This window comes from Arvicola amphibius, chromosome 1, assembly GCF_903992535.2.
Source record: "Arvicola amphibius chromosome 1, mArvAmp1.2, whole genome shotgun sequence".
NCBI classification, from domain to species: Eukaryota; Metazoa; Chordata; class Mammalia; order Rodentia; family Cricetidae; genus Arvicola; species Arvicola amphibius.
In genome coordinates this window covers 22348595-22373401 of record NC_052047.1, presented here as the reverse complement: position 1 = coordinate 22373401, position 24807 = coordinate 22348595, and the positions used below count along the sequence as shown (strand labels likewise).

Below are 24807 nucleotides of genomic sequence, written 5' to 3'. Positions count from 1 at the left end.
TTTAATTAGAAATAACTGACTTTATCTTTTACACAAAGCATGGAGAGTTTAGGCCCTCAAGCAACAACTTTCTATCTTTATCATCTTAGGTTTCTATAAGCGTGGCTGAAATGGCAGCTAGTGGTGCCCTTACCGCTCTATTGAGAAATATTTTATAAAAGAAAAGTAATTAACCATGGGGGTTTAAATAGGTATTGGTTCAAGTGAGGACTCCAGCCATCAAAAGGGAACTCAGTATTACTCCAGCCACCAGTAAGAAGGAAGCACAGGCCTTCTACAGGGCCAACTTTCCTGTTATTATTCCAACAACTTTGTCATTACAGTTTGTTAGATTTCAAATTTATGATTCAAGGAAACAGGAATAAGAATTAAAAATAAGAATGCATAGGGTCAAGATTCTTGGTCTTTAGGTAAATGACTCGTTATCTATGGAAAGTCATCTTGAACATTCCTCTCACATTATCAACTGATTCAGTTATACAAATAAAATTTTCCTCTAAGAGTCATCTAGGTAAATTTTTAGGTGTCAAATAGCAAAATACTCAAAGACTTTGTTGACAAAAATCTATTATGCTTTCTGAAAATATCAGTTATTTATTCACTTTTTAAAACCAATTCCCTCTTCTTCCCCATAAGTACGCATTAGGTACTTAACTGAGGATCTAAGTAGATACACCAGCTCTGTTCAAGTTGCTTTCCCAGGCAAAGAAGTGGAGCCCACAACTTTTGTTTGACTTGAGAACAGATTAGTTTCTTTTCCCCCCACAATGAAATTGTAAAAGTATGTACTTGGGGCAATATGTTACCACAACTACAACTGTCTTGCAAATTCACCAAATGTTGGGCACATGAACACTATGTTAAAATCAGCACCATGACATTTAAGTGCGGGTATAATGCAATGCTTAGAATAAATAACCCCTATTTCACCCGATCTCTGTGGTTCATAGTATGTTTAGTAGGATCTAGTAGAAGGGTTTCCTGACTGCACTCAGTTTGTTCCAGATCACTGAAGTTTGCTTTATATAGCATGGAGACCATTCACTGATTACTTATTGCTTTTTCTGACCTGCTTCATTCTACTGTTTCTGGCAAACACAGGGATAAAACTAGGGCACTCCTGGACTCTCGGGCAATTGCGAAAACCACTCCAAAATGATTACTTATATAGCTTTCTAAGATAGACACTTAAGACAACTTGCATAAATTAGATTTTAAAAGCATTTATTTTATAAAACATATCTGGATTAAGTCACATGTCCCTAGGGGATAATTTGCCTTCAATATTATTATCTGAAAGACCATGTTCTCCAGAAAATATGATGTTTATTCATGAGAATGGAAAGAGGGAAGCAGGGTATTTATTCCTTTTCTTTTATCTGAAATTCCTATGGCTAAGAAAATCAAATGAATAATGGGATATGAATATATATGTGTATGCGTGTTTATATTTCCATTCTTTTACTCAATACCTGACATGCAGCAGCCATGCAAGGAATATTTTTATAGCGCATGTATCAAAATTTGGTGGAAAATCTTGGTTTTGTGAAGGCTTCTACTACCTAAATTGAGAACTTACTATTTCTTACATTCTTAATCCAATTTGTTTTTAATTTAAACAGTTTCTTCTTCTCTTTGATAATTTTTTATGGGAGCAAAGCAATTGGCTCTGATAGACTCCTAATGATAATAATAATTAGTTCTTATTGTGTTGGCCACCTCTTCCTGAGCATGAGGATACTGTGAAGTGTGATTTTTTTTTTTCCACAGCCACTCCATTGATGAAAACTGGTTTTCACCAGAAGCTATCACATACAAATGACTTCTTGGCTAGGGGTGGAGGTTTGTGGTGACTTCCTCTTTCCCTTGCTGGAGTCATGTTTGTTTGTTTCTTTGTTTTCTGTTTATAAAAGAAAAAGAATATAAAGTTAATTAGATAGTATGAGGGGAGAGGATCTTGGATGAGGTTAGGGAAGGAAAATATGATCAAAACATATTTTCTGAAACTCTACAAACACCCATGCTGTGAATAGAGTGCTATGCACACTGAATATTAACAAATCTTAGACCACTATTAGAGGTAATAACTTTGAAGCTTTAATTTTTACTTTATACAGTTAGCATGCTGCTTTTTTAGTAACAAAATGAAAAATTCATTAACTTTGTTGCCATTTTATGCCAACATCTTAGGAAAGTCTTGTCTTGCACTGTAAAATTTGAGTTACTTTTAGAATATATCTGTTCTCTTCTGAACTAATACAGAACTTCAGAAAACTCAGTAGTCAATGTCTCATTTTGAGGTTCTGTGTGTCATTCTTAGAAATCAAACAATTTTGAAGAAGCCTCACAATTTCTGTCTTACTATAACTTTTCTCTTTTCTCGTCTGCCATGTATTTTAAAATTAGAGAGAAATCATTTTTATCACATTTTGAAAATAGAGTTTTACAGAAAACTCCTGTTTTAGCATCTCCTTAAATGACATTCATAATGAGTCTTTCTCTTTCAAGCCAGCCAGCCAGCTCCCAAATAATGATATGGGAATGTCACCATCTTACACCTCCTGTTTCATCTCTGTGTCTCCTGGCTTCCTCTCCTTTCTTCTTCCTGGAGTCTTCTCTGTCTCAGGAAGTCCCAGTGAAGTCTACTGTATCAGTTTTCTACTTCATATTGGTTAAGTTTACTGAAAGTTGATGAACTACTTGCTGCCACTTTATCAAAAGTCAGTTAAATAGCACAATTCACTCCTGTTTCCTCTCTGTGTCTCCTGTCTTCTCTTCCTTTCTTCTTCCCAGAGTCGTCTCTGTCTCTGGAAGTCCCACCTAACCTCTTCCCTCCTACCTATTAGCCATTCAGATCTTTATTATACCAATTACAGCAATATATCATCTCACAGTGTACAAATATGTCACAACACACACTGATAGACGTCTTGTAGACATATGTCTCAGCAGACTCCCTCCTTTCATGTCTAGAATGTCAGAATTCTAATTAAACGCTTCTGTACGTTTCGGGTAAATTTGAAAGTGACCAAAAGTTTTATTGCCACATCACAGATAAGCAAATCACAATGCCTTTGACCATTGTTATATAAAATTGTGTAGATAATTTAGCCAGTTAGAAATATGTTTTGTTAGAAAGTCTTTGACTAAAGGCACAATTTATAATTTTATAATAGTCATCTATGCAGACAAAAGAGTAAAATCTATATTTCTAAGATGGTCTGCATTTAAAAACTTCATTAAAATCCCCATGGATAAACATGTGATTTTCAATTTTATATTTCAATTGGCAGTATAGTTAGAGTTAGAGGAATCATAATTTTTGCTCTGATTCAACATGTCTCTTGAAATATTTAAAAAACAGTCAATTAAGTGTGAAAAATTAGTTCCATACTGCAAAAGCCAACATATTGATTGTCACAGCTCCTCTCTCCCCTTTTAACCTTCAGGATATTGTAGGTTGCAAGCTCGGATAGACATTAAGAAACTACCCAGATGCAGAGAATAATCACAATCAAGAGTGAATACTGGCAAACAGAGCAGATTCAAGGACTACTAATTTCCACCACAATTAGTGTCTTTTGAAGGGAGAAGACACTTTAGATCGATTTACATAATCTTGGTCATCACATTCAAGATGTGTGAATTTCAGCCTCAGTCAGGACATCACATACCCTTCTGCCCCTCCTCAGTACCACTTTCAGTTTATATCTTACGATGTATGCACAGGCTTGGGATTCTTCTTTTTGGGGTCTCTTGCGTCCTTCCATTTGCCTTTAGAGTAACATGGGCTCAGTCTTGTTTTCACAGGACAGTCGTGACGTGAGCTTGGGTAATATGATCACTCATTTTTTTTAATGAAGCTGTTGGGAAAAAACATTCATACAATTCACAAAAGGAAACAAGTGCACTACAATCTTGACACAAAACACAGCCGCTGACTCACAAGCAAAAGCAAAGAAGAATTCCGTGTCACTACTTAGTGCATTTGCTCTCTTCTATCATTCACCCAGGAAGATGCAGACTACATGGTATCGCAATTTTAGTCATGATCTCCTGTGCTAATTATCAGAGAGAAACCAACCTGAGCCTTTTAAGAAGGAGTCATCGATGCTTCCTCCACGTAGCTCTGAAAATGGTATTAAGCCTCTATCTTCTGGGTTGTCACAGTGATGTTATACTTTTCAAACTTTGGCCCTCATTTCTGAAATCTGAGACTGGTTCACGATCCAATGAAGAATTTATTAGGATGCAAGAATGTAGTGTGAGAACTAGGGCAGTGCTGAGCAGAATTAGGAAGCTGTTCACCATGCGACTCACTTGTACACTAGCAAGACAATAGTGAGAGAAATGAAGTATTTAATTCCCATTTTAAAAAAAGTATTTCCTCTTCATCTGTTCCTTTGTTAAGGTAGCTGTGAGTCTGCTTCACCAAACATGATGAGCTTTCCTCTTCTTTTTTAAATTCACAGTAAGAAACTTTCAAATACATCAAAGCGTGGCATCGTATTTCTTTAAAGTGAAGAGAATTTGCTGAGTTTTATTAAATCTGAAAGGCAGTTGAATGTGAATGTTTTCTTAACCTCTAACTTGCTACTGTTTCTCTTTGGAGATGAAAGCTTGAAAATATTGATGTTGATTAGTATCTGATAGGAATATAAAAATCGCAGTGAATTTATTTGGTTAATTTGCTCTAAAGAAATGGGAAAGAACACCCACATGTCCTTCTCACTAGGTTACTCAACTGTGATTTACATCTTGTTCTACAGAAGAAACCATTGTTTCAGACCACTGAGCCCTTTACCTCCCATAAGCCTGGGAGGTGACCTTTGTGGTTGGTGACCTGGTTGCTGAGATTTAGAGAAATTCCAGGGAATTTTTTTTTCTTTTTTTAACAGACTCCACACTACATTTATCAGCAAATAGACTTTTTGGAATTCTATGGGCTTCAATGAAGCCTACAGTTGTAATCCATGTTTTATCTCATGATACAGATATTGTAAAGGCAATCTCTTCTTTTATGGAAAAAATCCACATTTTAGTAGTACTCTGAATATTTCAGAACAAAATAGCTTTAAAAGGTAGTTTTATAAGACGAAAGTGCAATAGTATGTAGAAAGTAAAATGAGCTCTTAATACCGACTGTCGTAGAGTTCACAGTTGTGATAGAATGACCCAGGAAATACAGTTCTCAAAAATGTTTTATAAAGAAGACAGTGGAAAGGATCAAAATTCATTTATTCAGTGTGTTACTCATCGAGGAACATTTGTGTGGTCCCAGTGAAGAATATTTAGAAATCTATATATTGTGTTGTGAGCTTGCTTTTTAAATAATGTTGGCAACTTCAAGCCATTCCCATGGAGTATTACTGCATTCCAGACTGAATTATTTTTAAAACCATGAAGCAAAGGTCTCACTTGCCCTTTTCATGAGCATGGACTTATTTTATTTATTTGTTTGCACTTGTTGAGGTGTTTAGTTTTACATGGCCAGAGTGCTATTCACAAGACATTGTACAGCTTTTCTCCGCCCCTCTTTATTCTCCCTGAGCTTTCCTTAGTGACATGTAAAAGAAGATTGGGTGAGATCAAAATAAAGGAAATATCAGAAATTCTCTGTAGCTCTTCCAAAATTATCTGTCACTTCACATATGAACAGAAACTTCAGAGAAAGAAGGAAAATGCTGTTTGTGTGAAAATTCTTAACAAGTGATGAGAGGATCTTTGAAGGTCCTGAAACTCTATCTTCTTGAATATTCTATCAGACTCCTAAGACTCTCCCAGTCGTCTCATAGGTAGATGATTTCCTTCAGGTATTTTCTTTGCCTGTCATGTTACTATGTTTTAGAAGTCTAACCATTTTTTACAGCAAATTGCTCCTCTACATCTTTGTTTCCCACTTACTTATTTTTGTATAAGGAAGGACTTATACATGGGATGGTGTCATTTACTTACAATGATGTTTGGTATTCATAATAAAATGATACATATATATTCCCAAATTTCGCCTACTCATATAATGAGTTCATATAATGTTGCTTGTGTGCATGGGGTATAATTTTTACTCATGCTTCTTGGCAGGGTAAGCCACATCACCTATCAGCCACAATTTCACCAGAGTAACCTACAGACAATAACATTGTATTCCATTACTAAACTAGGTTGTTCAAATAGGTTCATGACAACTTGACAGTATTTTAAACTTAAAATGGGTTCATCAGATATAACCCCATCACGAGTTAGTTGAAAGATACCTCTACTTGGTTCAAGGTAGCAATTACTCAGCTGGAGTGACACGGTTAAATCCAAAGTTGTTATTACTCTAAAATTCTCTTACTGTTTTGCCTCCATTAAGAAAAAAAATTTTTTTTTTTTGGCTGCTTAATTTTTTAGATAGCTTAAGATATTCTGATTCAACTGACTTGTAAGTCGATAGCTCTATTTTGTTGTTGTTCTTTGTTTCTTTTCTTGAGACAGGGCCTTGCTATGTAGTCCTATGTAGGCCAATGCTCATTATGTATCTCAGATTGATCTGGATAGTTAAAGAGAGATTAGAGCAGGTTATGGTGGCAGGCATCGCACATGTATATCAAAATAACACTTGGGACTCTTAAGCCAGAGAATAACAAATTTGAATGTAGCCTGAAAACAAAGCAAAACTACATCTCAAAAGCACCAAATAAAGTCAGGCAGTGGTGGGCACATGCTTTTAATCCCAATGGTCAGCAAGATCAAGGCCAGCATGGTCTACAGAGTGTGTTCTAGACAGCCAGGGTTATATAGAGAAAAGCTGTCTCAACCTCCCCACCCCCTCCCTAAAGCAAAACAAAACAAAATAAGCAAACAAACAAAAACCACAACACACCAAATGAGTGATTGAATATATGATTGAAAAAAATAAATAAAATAGAGATTCAACATGCTGATTGTGAACATGGCATATATATTTCTTTGATTTAGAATATTGGCAAAGGAATAGATTAATCATCTTATTACTGTGTCACTTAAATCTTATTGAGGGTCACACAAATGAGGGAGGGAAGGAAGACAGACAGACAGACAGGTAGGAAGGAAGGAAGGAAAGAAGGAAGGAAGGAAAGAAGGAAGGAAGGAAGGAAGGAAGGAAAGAAGGAAGGAAGGAAGGAAGGATGAAAGAAAGAACAAAAAAAGAAAACTACTCATTGAGAAGGAGACATGTAGATGAAAGACTAGAAGAATAAGAGAGCCATGTGGATTGCTTCTGGAAGAGAATTGAGACTACAGAAACATAAAATTCAAATGTATATGACATTTTATATAACAGAACAGGCCAACAGAAGTGAAATGAAGTGAATAGAAGAGTAAGAAGACAACGAGGTACACTCATAGTCTTGTCATCTTCTTTCTCCTCCTCCTTCCTCTTCCTCTTCTTTTTCACCTTTCTTGTTTTTTTTTTTTAACATTTGTTTTGTTTTATGTATAGGTCTGTTACAGTACAGACTGACAACATTGTATCCTGTACATTTCTCGTTCCCAGAGAAGCCACCACAGTGTATTAGATCTCCCAGAACTGGACTTACAAATGGTAGTGAGTTGCCATGTTGATACTGAAAAAGTAATTAGTACTCTTTTCTGCTGAGCAATCTCTGCAGCCACAGGGTGGTACAGTTCGTTCTCTCTCTCTCTCTCTCTCTCTCTCTCTCTCTCTCTCTCTCTCTCTCTCTTTCTCTCTCTCTTTCTCTCTCTCTCTCTCTTTCTCTCTCTCTCTCGTTTGTTTGTTTTCCCAAGGCAGGATTTCTCTGTGTAACCACAACTGTTCTGGAACTTGTTCTGTAGCTCAGACTGGTCTCAAAATCAGAAACCTGACGCCTCTGCCTCCCAAGTGCTGGGATTAAAGGTGTGCACCACCACTGCCTGGCTAGGATACAGTTCTTATAACATTTTATAATCCCTTAAGGATTTCAATTATTTTTTTCCTTCATGTAGGTAGGAGACACTGTAGGCTTAAATGAGATGAATCGCATTATCTATCTCTATATAGTTTTACCTCTTTTTTACACACATACACAGATGTGCAAACAAATACCCAGAGAAAGACAGACAGACAGACAGACCCACAAAAGACATTTTTTCTATTTAATAGAGACTGGCCTTCAACTTGAAATCCTTCTACTTCTAAGTCTTAGATATCTGATCTAAGAATAATGGGAACCAAACGTCTCAAACCAAAATATTTATAAAGCATATACTATAAGTTGGAATATGGTGTTAGGAAGATCGATGCCATCTTCGTTCTCCAGGTACCCTAGGTTTAAGATCTTTGTTACACAACTGACTTATATAGTACTCACAAGCCCCAAGCTGCAGTGTGAGGCTCGCTTTTCACTTCAATACTGTACTATCGCTTTTGTTCCACTGATCCCTCTCTTGGAAAGAGTTCTTTTTTTTTTTAGAAAAAGAATTAATTTTATATATTTTTTTGAGCATGGACCTCGTTGGAATTATTATGACAGACTGTTAAAAACAGGCTTTTTATGGTCACATCTCTTAGACTTTCTGTCTGTTTCCTTTTTTATCATGCGGATAATATTTACATTTTCAGTTGCATCATATGGGTGTCTTATCCTAGTATCATATACATGTTGATGATGGCTGTTGATGTTTTCCCAATAGACAACTCTAAGGGTGAGTTAATCACCAGGCTTTATTGCTCTGTGTTTGAGTCTTATGTACTTTCGTCGCTGACATTTTGAAATCTGTTATTCTTTTCTCAGCACTCGGCATGGGGCTTTGGAAGGGTCTACAGAGGCACCGAGTAAATATATTTCTAATAATACAACTACCCAGGCAAACAAAAGTGGGAGTTTTCCGTTTCCTCCTCAATTTTTCGCTAGTGCTTTAGGTCTTTTGGATACATTTGAGAAGGTATTGTACCTACCATTTTCCCATCATGGGAGATCGCTGTGCAGAACACCAGGGCCTGATACTGCCGCAGTTTCTTTCCTTTGAGGAAAAGAGGAGAGCAAATAGCTCTCTGTCGAGGGAGCCAGGCAGTACCAATCACTCTCCCCTCACAAACCACAAAAGTCATTTAAACTATCAGAGACCCAGTGCTGTTTTAGTAATAACCTTCAGAGAACCGAGCCGGTAAAGCAAAGCTTCACCTAGTTTTCTGCCGTGATTTGTGCTATTCCTGAGACACAGAGCCAACTCCGGAATATTTCAGACCTATTTCACTGTCACTTCTAGGGCAGATCTTCAGGAAATCACAATGGTGTACCCGCATCTGAAAGGAGGGAAATGCTGTGATTCATATGATTCAGACTGAGGGACAATGACTCCATTCAAACAACTTTAGCACCCGTGTTTTGCACACTCCAAGTTGAAATTTAAAATAGAATAGAAAGCATCTTAACTAATATGTATATTTGTAATCTGGCTATTTTAATGTAGAAGACATTGTAGTCTCCTTTGTAAAATGTGCACAAAGAGCTAGAGAGATGGCTCAGTGGTTGCAAACACATACTGCTGCTCTTGTAGAAGATGCAAGTTCTGCCTCTAGAATCCATGTTGGGTTGCTCACAGTTCTTTTATTACTCCAGTTCCCGGGGGCTTCTGATGCCTCTGGCTTCCTCTGGCACTGGTAATCATGTGTATTAACAAAACTATTTGTATGATCACCATCGACAAAAAGTGTATTTGTTGAAATTACAAATGATCTCCAGCTAATGTCCTCTGCTTGGTTGCTTTATTGGAAAATAGTTACATTTTTGAGAATTATCTGTAAGTCAGCCTAATAATTTTCACTTGTTGACTAGAATTACATAAACTTAATGCTTTACTTTTCCTTTAGAGGTAGAAACTAGTTGGTTATGGCTTTTTAAGAACCCAAGAAACAAAAGTGAATGGCCATGCACAACTATTTTTATTTTATTTCTCAACTCTGGTTACTCTTGTGACAAGTCACTATGAACTCGAAAGCAATCTAATATGAATATAAATCCCATGGATATCCTCATTACCCCAGAGCTTTCCACTAAATATGTGGTACACATATAGTTACTCAACAGAATTAATTAAAGTTTTTATTGCAATTTATACTTTTCTGAACTCAATTTGAAAACTATGATGATTCATCTAAGGTAGAGATATTTAAAAATTCATATATATATATATCTGTCTGAAATACACACACATACACAAAAGCCAGTTGAGGCACTAATTTTCTAAATGTTCATCTTATGGTTTTGAATAGAGCATTCTACAACAGGAATTGATTTAAAAAAAAACACTTCAAATAAACAATGCAGGTTAAAAACCTACAGTTTTACCTTGAAATCTTTGGCCAGAGTCACATTAATCTTCACTTATTTATAGCGTGGAAATATATGTGCTAAGAATGTAGCCAATGAATTTTATTGACCCTCCTTAATCTCCAAATGTTTTACTTGGTAAAAGAAAGAAAGAAGGAAAGAAAGAAAGAAAGAAAGAAAGAAAGAAAGAAAGAAAGAAAGAAAGAAAGAAAGAAAAAGAAAGAAAGAAAACCCTTTAATTATAGAATTAAAAGTCCAAATGATTCAGTTTTTATAGTTGTTGTGAGTATGGGGGATATTTAGTGTTTTCGTAAAATCCTGCTTCCTGAACCCAGAGCTGATTACCGCTCATACACACAGGTGACTTACAGTCTTTTTTGTGTCTCCAGCACAGTGATGCGGTCCATGATCTTCTTCTGGATGTGATCACGTGGGTTGGCATCTTGCTGTCCCTTGTTTGTCTCCTGATTTGCATCTTCACATTCTGCTTCTTCCGTGGGCTCCAGAGTGATCGTAACACCATTCACAAGAACCTCTGCATCAGCCTGTTTGTGGCAGAACTGCTTTTCCTGATTGGAATCAATAGAACCGACCAACCAGTAAGCTGCTTGTGTTGCTCTTAGCCAAGGCTACTTATAACCTTTAGCTTTCCAGGACTGTCCGCCCTCGGGACAGAGGCTCAAATGTGCCCTTTCCATTTGTTCAGTTCAAACTCAGTGACTTTCACATCGTACTCTGCTTTTCATTTTTCATGTCCATTGCCATAAAAACACAGTGAACATTTATATCTGTATTACAACAGTCTCTGGCTCTTTATACAGTACAGTGATTGTCCACATAGCTCCTGTTTGCATAAGTGCATAGCCTCCTTTGTCATCCACACCTCCTACCTGAGGGATGCACTTGTGACCATTGATAAAGGTTTGTTGTCACATCATTGCCACTGAAAGTTCATGGTTCATAATTTGCATTAGAATTCATTCTGAGTGTCAGGTGGTCTGTGGATACACAGAAACACATATTCACTCTTCTAATAGCAAATGCAATATTTTTCATTGTCTTGAAAATTATCTGTAATTCTTTTTATCTCCATGTCTTCAATGAGCCATGACATTCATTTTTTCTTTTTATGTTTTCCAATAGTTTTGCCTTTTCCCCAATATTACTGGGATCATATACTATATAACTTTATAGGACTGGTTCTTTTCTTTTGCTAGTATATACTTTGGCTTCTCACATGACACTTTATTACCTGATCTCTCTTTTCTATTTGACATTGAATAATATTCCTTTGTTGATATACTACAGTTTATGTATCTGTTAAACCACTGAAGTGCATTTTGTTTGCTTCCTGTTTTTGACAATTTTGAATAAACCTGCTATTAATATTTTAATGCATTTAGGATCTTTTGTTTGCTATTTTGTTTTTGTTTGTTTTGTATAATCTTTCAACTCATATAAACAAAAACAAATAAACAACGAAACATAGTTAATGAGTCCTGTGGTAAGGTATGTTTAATTTGGGGAGAACATTGCCAAACTCTTTAAAAGTACCCATGTTTTCCTGCATTTGCACCATCAGTGGTCACAGCACTCATTTGTTCAGAAATTAGAAGATGCTAATGACCAGAGCTACAGTGACGAGTAAAACTTAACTTTGTAGTTTTCAGAAAACTTGGGTATAATAAATAATTCACTCCCTTAATGCTTCTCTCCAGTAGGTGTTCATATGCATGATGTACTATATAATAAAATGCAGTCGCATTCAAATCTGTGATTAGGCATTCATGATTAATGATTGCAAAGGATACAATTATGGTGAATATATTTTTAATTGGTTAGCATATACTTAAAGTGATATCTTTTCTCATAAATGCAAATATATGAATAAGCAATCAAAGAACACATTTTCCTCCTCAAACTAATGTTTTATGACTGCCAAAAATTTATAGTTGAGATTCTATCTAGCCTTAAAATTCTCAAATGAACAATTGTGTTATCTTTGAGTAACATATTCTATTCTTTAGTTAACCCCCAATGCAAATCCTTTTTTAAAAAATTTCCTTCATGTAGAAATCATACTTGAGTTTTAATTCTCCAAGGTTAATATGTTATAATAAACTTCTCCAGGCAATGCCTATTGTATTAAACAGCCAAAAACATAAAAAATGGAGACCAATACAAAAAATTCAGGGAGAATGCTACTCAGAAAAATGTTCTTCTTTTCTTAGAGTTAGGTGTCCTGTTTTTTGAATTTCTCATCATCTTTGGAACCTGATTTCCCTCTAATCTTTCTGACATTTCTTCATTCCTCCTTTATCCTCCTAGAGTATGCAAATGGACTTACATTGCGTCTCCAGAGATCATGCTCACCAATCAGTGAAGCCGTCATAATGTTATGTTTTGTTTGTTTGTTTGTTTTTATGGTTGTTGACCTTTGTTGGTAGGAGGCACAGATTTAAGTACGGACTTCCTGTCATAAGAACAAGCACAAAGTAATGAAAATTATTACTGGGAACCATATAGATGACCCACTAAAGTTTCTAGTACTTCAGCGAGAAATATATGAATAGCTGCTCTTAATTTAAATCACACTGTCTAGACTATTTTCTAGTGCAGTAACAAAAACGAGTCTGAGAGAGAAAACATTTCTTCAACATTGAAGTTTTGGAAGGATGCAATTTTTTTTGTTCGTTTATTTTATGTGCCTGAGTCTTTGCCTCTATTTATGTGCTGCACATGTCGGGTACCCATGGAGATTGGAAGAAGGCATTGGGCCCTCTGGAACAAGAGTTACAAATGTCTGTGATCCCCATGTGTGTGCTGAGAACCAAAGGCGTAGCTTCTTCAAGAGGAGCAGGTGCTCTTAATCACGCAGCCATCTCTGCGGTCCTGAGCACTACATTTTAGCGGATCCATTTTGCCTCAGTGTGGTGTTGACATTCCTAAAGCAGGGATTAAACAATCAGAAATTCTTAATAAGTAACAATCTCATTCGAAGATTACTATTAATTAATGGCATTACTTGATGTAATTGGATTTTGTTTTTTGGGGTTTTTTTTGTTTTTTTTTTTGTTTTTTTTTTTTACATTTGTAAACATTTATTCTCTTGAACTGAAAAAGGCTTGCATCAGCACATTGTACAGCCTTGCAAAATTACACAGAAATTAAAAATAAGGTTCCTTGTTCATATGTTCCTTGTGCAGTAAATCTTTGATGTCCAGTAATCTGCTGCAAACAATGAAAACAAAACTTAAACCACTTAAGAAGTTTTCAGCACTTGTCAAGTGCATTTCCTCAGGAGATAAAATATCCACATAGGAGAATGCAGATGAGTGGCACTGAGTTATTGGAAGGACACTTAAAAAAAAAGTGGAATAATTTTCCTGCCTAGGATGATTCCTATTTCTTTTTAATCTAAGTGGTTTGATTAAGAGGCATTGAGAACATAATTACCTTACACTTAATGGCCATACTACCTAAATGAAGAAGGAAGGACCCTGTCAGGGAGTTCTGGATCTCCTGGAAAACTTTTCTGTGTTTAGCAGTTCAGTGGAGGAGTAATCATTTATTTGTGGGTCTCCTTGGCACCCCCAGCAGCCCCCAAAGGATAGTTTTAACATGAAAATGCTTGCTTTCCTTGGTTTTAATATTTCTCTTCCATTTAGAATCGAAGAGATTGAGGAGAGCGTAGCTCAGTGGCAGAGCCCTTGTCTAACACCTTCAGTTTGATTGCCAGCTCTGCAAACGAAAAATAATGAAGCAAAAATGAGCATATTAGTCTAAACTCAGAAGAATCTTGAACAAAATTAATTTTAAAATATTCTTTTTATTTGTGTCTTTATTGTTCTTCCTTTCTTCTTTCCTTCTATCCTGTCTTTGTAAATTTTGGGGCAGTCTTACTCTCCCTCGCCGACTACTTCATTTCTACTGTTCCCAGCTTACAGAGCCCTGGAGTTTCGAGTATACACAATCACATTCAGATTGAAAGATTGAAAATTCTTTAATTTTAACTATAGAGATTTTAAATTTTAGACTAATCTCAGTAGTAATTATCCCTGGGCTCTTAATAAATTTTTCCCGTAAATGTTATGAGTTTCCATATTTTAATGTGGTGTCAGCCGTAAGCTGTAATTAAGAGAAAAGGCAGTTTTCAAGTCAGTTGTATTTTATTTACTCTACTGTTTGTACGTTAAAAGTCTTAGCCACATTATTCTGTTGCAGACCTATTTTATAATTGCTGGATTGATCGCCACTTACGTTAGCTTTGTGTCGGGCAATAGAGCTACGTGTGAGTTCTGTGACTGAAGCCAGTGTCCCTTTCCCTAGATCGCCTGTGCGGTGTTTGCGGCTCTTTTACACTTCTTCTTCTTGGCGGCCTTCACCTGGATGTTTCTGGAAGGGGTGCAGCTATATATCATGCTGGTGGAGGTTTTCGAGAGCGAACATTCCCGTCGGAAGTACTTTTATCTGGTGGGCTACGGGATGCCTGCGCTCATCGTGGCCGTGTCTGCGGCAGTCGACTACCGGAGCTATGGGACAGACAAAGTGTGAGTTATGGCTGTTTGCTGCCTTTCTTCTCTCCCTCTTTTCAGACCTACTCAAGGTGAAAGTTTTGGAATCTCTTGGTGTGGATTTCCCCCCACAGCATTCTCTAAGGGAACAGGACAAGCGACTTAGAGTATAATTCAGTGTATGGTTGGATATTTGCTGTGAGGTTAAAAAAAAATTCTTGAAACTCTGAAGCCATTTTAGAGCTGCACGTTTCTAGATCATAACCTCCAGTAAGTGTAAGAATATTAATTTCTTAATCGTTTTTCACAGCATTCAGACGTGTGCCACACCGCATGAAAACTGTTTTCAGACCACAGAGTTGCTCCTGACTCTATTGGTTTCTCTTCATGGAATGACAGTGCTAGTCCTGGATGGGTTTTTATACTGGCAGAAAAACTGAAGGAGAGGGAGAGTTCGTGTCTCGTCCTCTTTTTTTTTTTCCTACCTTATTATTGGAGGATAGTCACACAGTTTGTTTTTAATACATCTTTAAATTGTTAAAGCGTGTTTATAGAGATGAGCAGCGCTTAAGGAAGGCATTCAGGCAGGGTGTGATGACCTACAGATCTGGGAGGCAGAGGTAGGTGCTTTTCTGAGTTGGAGGCCAGTCTGGTCTTCAAAGGAAGTGCCATTGCAGCTGGGGCTAAACAGAACCTCTTGAAAAATACCACAAACAACAATAACAAGCAAGACAACAACAGTAGAAAGAAAAAAAAAGAGAGAAAGAAGGAAAGAAAGAAGAAAGAAAGAAAAAAGAGGGAGGGAGGGAAAAAGAGAGAGAGAAAGAGAAAGGAAGGAAGGAAGGCAAAGAAAAGGAAGTATTGGAGTTGGAGAGATGCCTCTGCAGTTAAGAGCACTAGCATCCTTTCTAGAAGATCCTGATTCAGTTCTCAGCACCCACATGGTATCTCACAACTGTTTATAACTTCAGTTCAGGGAATCTGGCACGCTCATAAATGTAGGCAAAACACCACATAAAAATAGACAAATCTTTTTTAAAAAATCAAAAAAAAAGAAAAAAAAAGAAAAGAAAGACATTCGTTTCAAAAGACTTTCATGATAACTGAAATCCCAAACAACAAATAAAAGTTTCACTAGTAAAAGTGCAAAGAACTCCTGGTAGAAGACCAGTACTTTTACTTTAGGTGTAAACAAAAGAGGAAGAATAAAATCAGAGAAAAAGAGTAAGCAGGACCCTAGAAACAGAACATTCCTAATTTCCGAGGGTCAAGGAAAGTAAGAGAAAGTTCCATGTCAGCTTTTCAGAGTCAGTGATGATTTATGTCAAAGACAATGCTTGTAAGATAAGCACCACAGAGAAGTCACTTGATTGTTGGCGGAGTTTTTCTGTCCAGAAACTGCTCTCAAATAAACACACAGAGGCTTATATTAATTGTAAATGTTTAGCCAATAGCTCGGGCTTATTACTAATTAGCTCTTACATTTTAGGTTAACCCATAATCCTTATTTATGCTCTGCCATGTGGCTATACCTTTATTAGCATGGCACATTCATCCCCTGCTCCCTCTTCATCTGGTTGGTGATGCTAGACTCTGCCCTTCTTCCTTCCTTTCTTCTCTTACTTAGTCTGGCTTTCCTGCCTCACCTTACTCTGTTAAGCTATTGGTTAGTCAGATTCTTTATTAAATCAATCAAAGAGACATATATTCACACAAAGTAAAGGAATATTCCATAGCCCTTGATCTTTGCAGCAGCTACCTTAAGACAGTGCTAGAAGCACAAGCCAAATCAGAAGGTTTGAAAATTGTCAGTTAGCAGAGGCTTCAGATATTATCTATATCCTGAAGTAATCCCACTGAAAAATACTGATTTGTATAATGACAGTAATGAAGAAATTAAAAACAAATTGTGTCACATGAGCTCAGAGGCTCAGGATCTATGGGAGAATGCCTGCCTAGAATGCAAAAAAAAGTGCTGTGGGACAATGGTCTGTACCCTGTCAATTATATTTTAAATAAATGCTGATTGGCCAGTAGCCAGGCAGGAAGTATAGGTGCAGTGATCAGGCAGGAAGTAGAGATGGGGCAATGAGAATTCTGGGAAGAGGGAAGTTTGATTCTGCAGTCCTGACCCAGCCGCAGAGCAAGCAAGATGTGACTGCCTCTCCAATAAAAGGTAGCAAGCCACGTGGCTCACATAGACAAGAATAATGGGCTAATATAAGTTATAAGCATTAATAAAAAGCCTGAGCTAATGGGCCAATCAGTTTATAACTAATATAGACCTATGTGTGATTTCTTTGGGATTTAAAGATTGTGGGAACCGGGCAGGACAGAAACCTGAGACAACAAAAATGTTGGAGAATTTTGTAAAAGATGAAGCCTTAAGAATGTATAGACTGAAAGGAAATTGAGTTGATACAAAATTAATGATAAGAAAAATGGTTATTTCTCATTTGTATTTAGTGCACAAGGACTGAATGAGAAGAAAGGTTCCCAGGAAATAAAGAAAAAGATAAAAAACAAACCATAGCATTAGACCTTAACTGAGTATGTTGATTAAAAGTATCTTTAGAATTCACCACTCCCATGGTTAAATTGCGTCAATGAGAAAAATCAAGCATATTCATTGTGACTTGTCTATCATTATAGAGATAGATATAAGCAGACGTATTCTCCAGTTTATTTCAAATACAGTTGGATTTACTTTTCTGATGAAAAAGGGAAAGGAAGAAAGGAGTAATGTACATGTCTAAGCATGGAACTGTTCCACAGGTATAAGATGCGGACTTTCTGTGGAGTGAAGTGGTGAGCTCATTTTTAAGTGGACAAGAGTTTTGAAAAGCTTTGAGATGAGCATTATGGAAAATGTGTTAAAGAGCCAATTAGACATTAATAAAAAGATTCTGAGGCAGCAGTGAAGGCTTGGGTAAGGTGAACTAGCATCCATTTGTACAGAAGTTAATAAGCCAGATTTCATGATGAAATTTCTATCAGAAACCTGAACATGCTGGCAGTAAAGCAGCTTGCTTCCCAGAAATGGATATTCATAAAGAGGGAATGACACAAAGAAGACACCAGAATTACTGAGAGCATGGTTAAAATAGGGCATGTGGTACCCGGACATCAACAATACATTTAAAAGGAGACTATTTCATTTCTAGTGTGTTCTTTTTTCAACACAGTGACAGGCTATGCTATTTCTTTCTATGTAACTATTATTTTCAGGCTTGATGTTGTAAATTGCCATCAAATCTGAATTTATTCTGTCATTCCCAATAAGAACCATGGTATCAGACTATGATTAGCAAAAGGATATCCAACTTTGCTTGTAAAGATGTTTTAGAAAGAGAGTCATTGAATTCATTATAGGCTTTCTTTTTTTCTTCTCAAATAATATCTTCATTGATATAATGCACAGGCCATACAACGACTCCTTTGAAGTATATTCTTCAAGTGTTTTAATATGTTCCCAATACAATGGAATCATCATCACTAATTTTAGGCTATTTCCATCAACTAGTAAGAAGCCCATTATCTGCCCCTTCTCCTGTATCACAGTATTTTGCGTTTTGATTAATGCATTCTCCCCCTAAAACGTAAAGCTGAGTGATATCATTATGAGTGACCTTACACTCTTTCCAATGTTGTTCTTAAACAGTCCCCTCTTGTTTGTTGGATGTTCCTGGTTTTCTTTTGGTTTTTCTTCAATGTTTATCTTTTCTCCCAAGTTATTTGCAAATGTTCCTATTACTGAACTGAGTCAAACTGTTTGCTTTGTGTTCGGTCATTGAGTTTGAAACAAATGTCATTTTCTGGATAGTATAAATCTGTCTTCTTAGAATCGATAATACATGGTTCCTAGTGATTTTGTTAAAGCTTTGGCCATCATTCCTTTAATTTCCTGCCCCATGACTGGTAGGTCTCATTTACTGAGAAAAGAGGCTAATTTATTTCCCAGACATGATTCTAAACAATCCTTAATTGCTCAGTTATGTAATTAAGATTTTTCCCAACCAAAAGCAAAATAAAGGGATAGATGAAAGAAGAAGTGAAAGAGGGAAGAAAGAAAACAGAAAAATGTGGTTTGATTCTATCACTACCAGACAGAAAACATTTTAATGTTTAGGTTACATTTAAAAATTGTTCACGAAGATGACTCATGGATCTGTGGGAATGATATATTTAACTTCTACACTGGGGGAGCTCACTGAACCCAGTATCTGCCTATGAATGTTTTTCTTCATAAGGAAAGTTTTTAAAAAGAAAACTGTTATTTTGTGACAAATATTTACCCCAGAAGCTGATATGAATGTATCCTGTTTCTATTTGGGCCTAATCAAGATTGTAATCAATATAATCAAGATTGTAATATATATAATTTTTTTTGGTCTGGCATTGTGAATTGAACTTGGCTCATTGCATTTGAGGGAACCACTGTACACTGTACACTGATTTAGACTGGCAAGGCACTGGATTTTGACTCAACTTTTAATACTTCTGCATTCTATAACTTGATCTTTTGTCTTTGTCTTTCATGTCTCTCTAATTGTTGTTGATTGCTTTTACTTTTATTCAAGAAAATGATCTGACTGTCCAAGTACTTGCTAACTGTGTAGATTTTTTTCTTTCTTGCATAATAATGCAGCAAAGAAAATTTTTAGAAGTTATCAGAAATGGTTGGAAATATTCATAGAACTGGCAGAAGATATTTAATAGAGAAAACTTTTTTCCACAAAAACAATTAGAATGTGAGTATTTTCATCTAATATAAATTCCTATAATCCAGAAATGAAAGATATTGCCAGCTATGTTCTGAAATACTTCCTAATATCTATAAAGTAAATGCTTAAGTCTTGGAAATTTCATGATTCTTCACTGTTATTCTAATTTAATATTTATAATATATCCAGAATAATTCCAATTAATGTATTACATTGTAGTGTAATCTAAATAATAGATTTCTCCTTTCCCTCTTCTTATTTTGCTTAATCATTTCATTATAGTGATAATGAGGTGTTACATCTGAAGCCTTTAATAACAGCAGCTTACATTTCTAAAAAAAAGACTCATACTGATGGTAGATGATGAATTTACAGATAAAATTGTCTTGTAGGCTAAATAAATGTTATTTTGATACAGATAGAGATAGCTATCATATTCCATCTGGCTGATGGATTATGATGTGTTTTTCTATGAAATGTTATTAGGCTGTTGAATTTATTATGTACAGAACACATACTCATGAACAAAGCTTGCATAATTTGATCTTAAGATGTTGTTTAGTTCTCCATCAATTTGCAATGCTTATAAAAGAGTCATTATCTTCTGATGTTTGTATAACAAAATCATTTAATCTGATTGACAAATACTCAAAAAAATGCTTATAATAACATTAGGATTCAATAGCATGATGTTTTAAAAGTTCATTTAAATAACCAAAATATTTTTAAAAATAGCCCTCGGCTTGTGGATCACAAATCTATATTACACTGCTAATAACAAGCATATATTTCATCTTTGCTTCTGATCTTTTATGCTTTTATTCTTTTGGAGAATCGGTGAAGCTAATTTCATGGGATACTGGAAAAACATGATTAGAATGGAGGGTAGCAATATTTCAAAAAGGACTGTTCTGTCTGAAACTCAGTTTTAAATACTCTGATTTTATGACCTGAAACAAATCAGTTCATTTAAAATTTATCAAAATGTTATGAAAATATGAACAGTTTAAACAGTTAAAAGTCTAAATAGCGTAAATTGATCCATTGGACCTTTAGTATGTTCTCTGGTGTACAACCAAAGGGAGAGTGTAGCATCCTGAGTGTCTTGGAAGAAGAAGTAAAACAATGAGTAACAGGAAGGAGAAGGGAGGCACTAGAAAAAGTAAAGCTAGATGGTGGTATAAAAGATAAATTGTGGGTTAGAAAATTGGTACAGGGCTTCAAAATACATGGATTAAATCAAGAGCATTCATAGCCTATCCAAAATCCATGGATAGCAGAAAGAGAGCCAAGCTCTTAGAAATAATTGACATCACATTGCAATCTGACACTCGCTAGAACACCATCTCCTAATCTTTACATTTGTCTCAGCAGATTACTAGCCTGGGAATAATTATAAAGTTGTAGTCTATGTTAAATAAATATCACCAAGTTTATTTCAGTTTATCAAAAAACTCGTATATAGAAAAACAGTCACGGATGGTTGTAAAAACAGTACATTATGGGATTATCCAATTACATTATAGTATTATCATAAAAAAAAAACTAGAGGAACATTGAGCTTCACAATAGCTGATGGTGTATTTACTTTATAAGTTTGTTCCAATTTCTAATCACCAAAACCCTCTCAGAAAAATGTGTATGCTGCAGAATTTATTACAGCACATGAAAAAGCATTCTTATTTTAATTGACACAAAACATTCAATGAGTTTGTCATCAGCTATGTGTCTGTTGGATATGTGAACTAGCATATCCAATGAGGAAGTACTTTTCAGTTATATTACAAGGTAATACTTAGTCAGTGTATATATGGAGAAAACATGTGTAAACTTAAATATTATTTCATTAATGTCTATGAACATGCTTTCTGTGCATATGTATTGAAGACTAAGGTTTTATTGTGTCACCATGTTCCATTCATTGGAATGAAATTATCACCATATGTGACAATAGTAGGCTGCCATTCAGTTTTCTATAGAAGGGTTATCTATTCCTGAACTGTGTCAGACATCGAGAGGACATTGTTCTGTTATTTTAAAAATGCAATGAAATATATAAAAGGTAATAGTATCTACTTATTATTGGATAAAAAGAAATTTTAAAATGCTCATAAATGTCACTTCCTAATGACACTTATAGTGATCACTGTATCATTTAGAACGCCTGTGTCCTCTAGTGTGACAGCAACAAAGGAGATAATAATAAAAATTAAAGATGTAAAATTTAGAACCATTCCAAATGTTAAAAACTGTTTCTGTGTGGTTAAGTACTTGAGAGAGGTGCCAGTAGTTCCGGTATTGGGTAGGCTGAGACAGCATGGATAATATGAGGCCATGGATTTGAGATCAGCCATAGCAAAAATGAAAAACAAATTCTATTCACAATATCAATCAAATCATAGTTGCCCGATGACCCAGATAAACATGGATCCATGTAAAAACCTGTATCCTTGTTTTAGCTTGCTAAGCAATGGAGACCCATATAAGTAGAACTATATTCATTATTTTTGCTGTTTTTCTTCTCTTTTCTTCTTTCTTCTTTGTTTCTTGCCCCATTTCTCTTTACTTTTTCTTTAGCCATTTGATCCTACATAGACAGATGGATATTTAGGTAATATGTAATTAATGAACAGAACATGAATATAGATATATGTGTATATGCATGTGACCTAGGAAGGGGATATTAAGTGATTTATAAACTCATGAACAACTTGATATGAAATTATCATAAATTTTGCTGTCTAATAACACCTGAAAACTGTTTGGGTTACATTAGAAGAAAATAGCCTAGCCTTGGTAATCTGTACTTCTTCAGAAAACTTTGGGTACTAGTTAGATGTATGTTTGATTGATGTATTATACTAGAATATAATCCAACACCTCAAAGCCATATGTTGACATTATACTCCAGATCATGGTAAGGAACTACAGTCTGGTGGTGTGACTCATTCTAAACACTTGGAACATGCTTTAGATGATGGTTGTGTCTCTGATGCTTTTCCTAAATACAGAACTGTCCCCTTAAAGGATGGGGTATGAAAATAAAACAATTACCTGTAGTTTAGTATGTAAAGATGGTAAATTAAGCAGTAAATTTTGTTTTGTGTTATTTTAAGAAATTAATTTTTCTGTGATGAAAGATTTTTTTATCTTTCTGAGTTTACATGAAGGTAGTTATTATTGAATAGGTAATTGGCTTTTTAAGGGTGCATGATATCAACTTCTTTACTAATAATTTTAGTGCTATGTCCTACATTTTGGAGAACAAAACTAGATGAATATAACAATTTATCTTTGTGTCTTAGCACCGATTCTTTGGAATATTGAAATCAATAAAATTATATCAATGCAATAAGACTTCATCATGTAAATAGCAATCTGTTATTACCTTTTGAAAACTAATACAATAAGAAAATTTTAAAGGCACATTTGTGTTTCGTTAATGAAACAAAAGACAAGGCACACGTGGCACATGAAAAGTGTTCCTTTGAATTCTAGACTGCATTTAGTATGGAGCAAGAAAGAGGTAATATGGCCAGGATGAGACTTCTTTTCACCCGTAGGTCATGTCTTTTTTTTTTTTTTTTTTTTTTTTAGTACTTCTAAAAGCACAATTCAGAGATTGTAAACAATGGGCTGAATATCCTTAAAAAGTACAAAAATGAGCTGTTTTAAAAACTCCACAAATACGGCCTACCAAAACAACCAGTTTTGTTAAGTAAAAGTTGTTTAGTAGATCTCAGTGGTTTTCAGATAAACCATTTTCTTTAGATGTACATTTGACCATTTGTGTTTGGTGTGATAAATTGTTCTTTTAGCATGCATCTTACTAATTGACTCTGATCACCTCTTAGCCAGTGGTTCTGGATTTTATCTCAAGAGCATAGGGGGCAAGAGTTGAGAATACTGAGGGGTGGGGCACATACCTGGTAAAGCATGACTACATAATACCATTCTTCACATTAAAGTCAAGGATGATTCTTTTCATATTGGCACAGTGAATAGAGCAAGCACCGTGTAAATTTTGAAGGTGGGTAATCAGAAAGAAATGAAACTCAGAACGCTTTGCAAAAGCCAACATGCAGCCAAAAACAACAGCAGGTATGGCCATATGGCAATCAAATTAGAAACTGCATTCTCGCCGCACAGATTCCAGAGGATGGTAAAGCACAGATAGCAAGCATACAGGGATGATGTACTTCGTATGTGTCGAATTTCACACTGCCTCTTCCACTGTTCACTTATAAAGAGAATTTGAATACTTTTAAACAAGTACGTACTGAAGAATTTTCTTCACTGCTAAAATAACATCTCATTTTCCTTCTACATTTAAAGGAGAATTGTTAAGCCAGTCACATATTTCAAAATAAAGCATGTTAAGCTGTTACTTCTAAAGAAATCAAGCTTGGTAAGGATACAGTTAATGTCATTATGTTATTTAAATAAAATATATGAAGATATTAAAGTTTTAAATTAACCTTAATCCAAAAAATCACTCATAACGTGATTGACGTTAGGGCTGTTTTTAACCTGGAAAAGCTATTTTCTAAAAGATCTTGAAGCACATTTTTCACATGATAAAAATTATTTGCTGAAAATGTGGTTTAGTTCTTAGATGACCTCTCGAAAATTTTGTTAGCTATAAATTGTCTGTTCTATTATCAATCATTCTTCAATGTATTACTATGTCGTATTGTGTTGCTATAACTTGAACAATGGAAAGAGAGAGACAGAGAGAGAAAGGGAGACAGAGACATGGAAGGGGGGGATATATCTGATTTAATGTGAATAAATGCACTTGCATTGTTCTTTATTGCTTTTAGCCCAAGGGAAAATCTAGTTTTGTAAAGAACCTAGACACTATGGAAATCTCTCTATTCATTCAAGTCACTCGTGTACAGACAATCCTTTAAGATATGACAAGCTAGCTTATGGTGAGAATGAAGACAGATCCAAGGTGAAGCCAGATCTCTCTGACTCATATCTGTTCATAGGCAACACTACACCCCTCTTTTCTATGACTAAATGTAGCTGGCATTCTTTTGGGCCACCAACTAGCTCTTAAATCATGACATGGAGACTAATTATTAGTTATAAATGCTCAGCCTTACCTTTTGCTCCTTTCTTGCTAGCTCTTATAACTTAATTAACCTGTTTCTTTTCATCTATGTTTTTCCTTGGGGCTTTTTGCCTGCCTTCCTGCCTTCCAGCCTTCCTTCCTCCCTCTCTCCCTCCCTCCATGATTCCCCCCCCCCCTCTCTCCCTCCCTCCCTTACT

At 35.6% G+C, this 24807-nt stretch overlaps 1 protein-coding gene across 1 annotated transcript in view; it reads left to right on the top strand.

The window, feature by feature from the left end:
- The window catches only part of Adgrl3 (adhesion G protein-coupled receptor L3), a 457067-nt gene that overhangs the window by 372816 nt on the left and 59444 nt on the right, over nucleotides 1-24807 (top strand). Inside the window, exons 16-17 of the mRNA XM_038331368.1 lie at nucleotides 10682-10891; nucleotides 14622-14842. Coding sequence (XP_038187296.1) covers nucleotides 10682-10891; nucleotides 14622-14842 — 431 coding nt within the window. The remainder of the gene's footprint in view (nucleotides 1-10681; nucleotides 10892-14621; nucleotides 14843-24807) is intronic.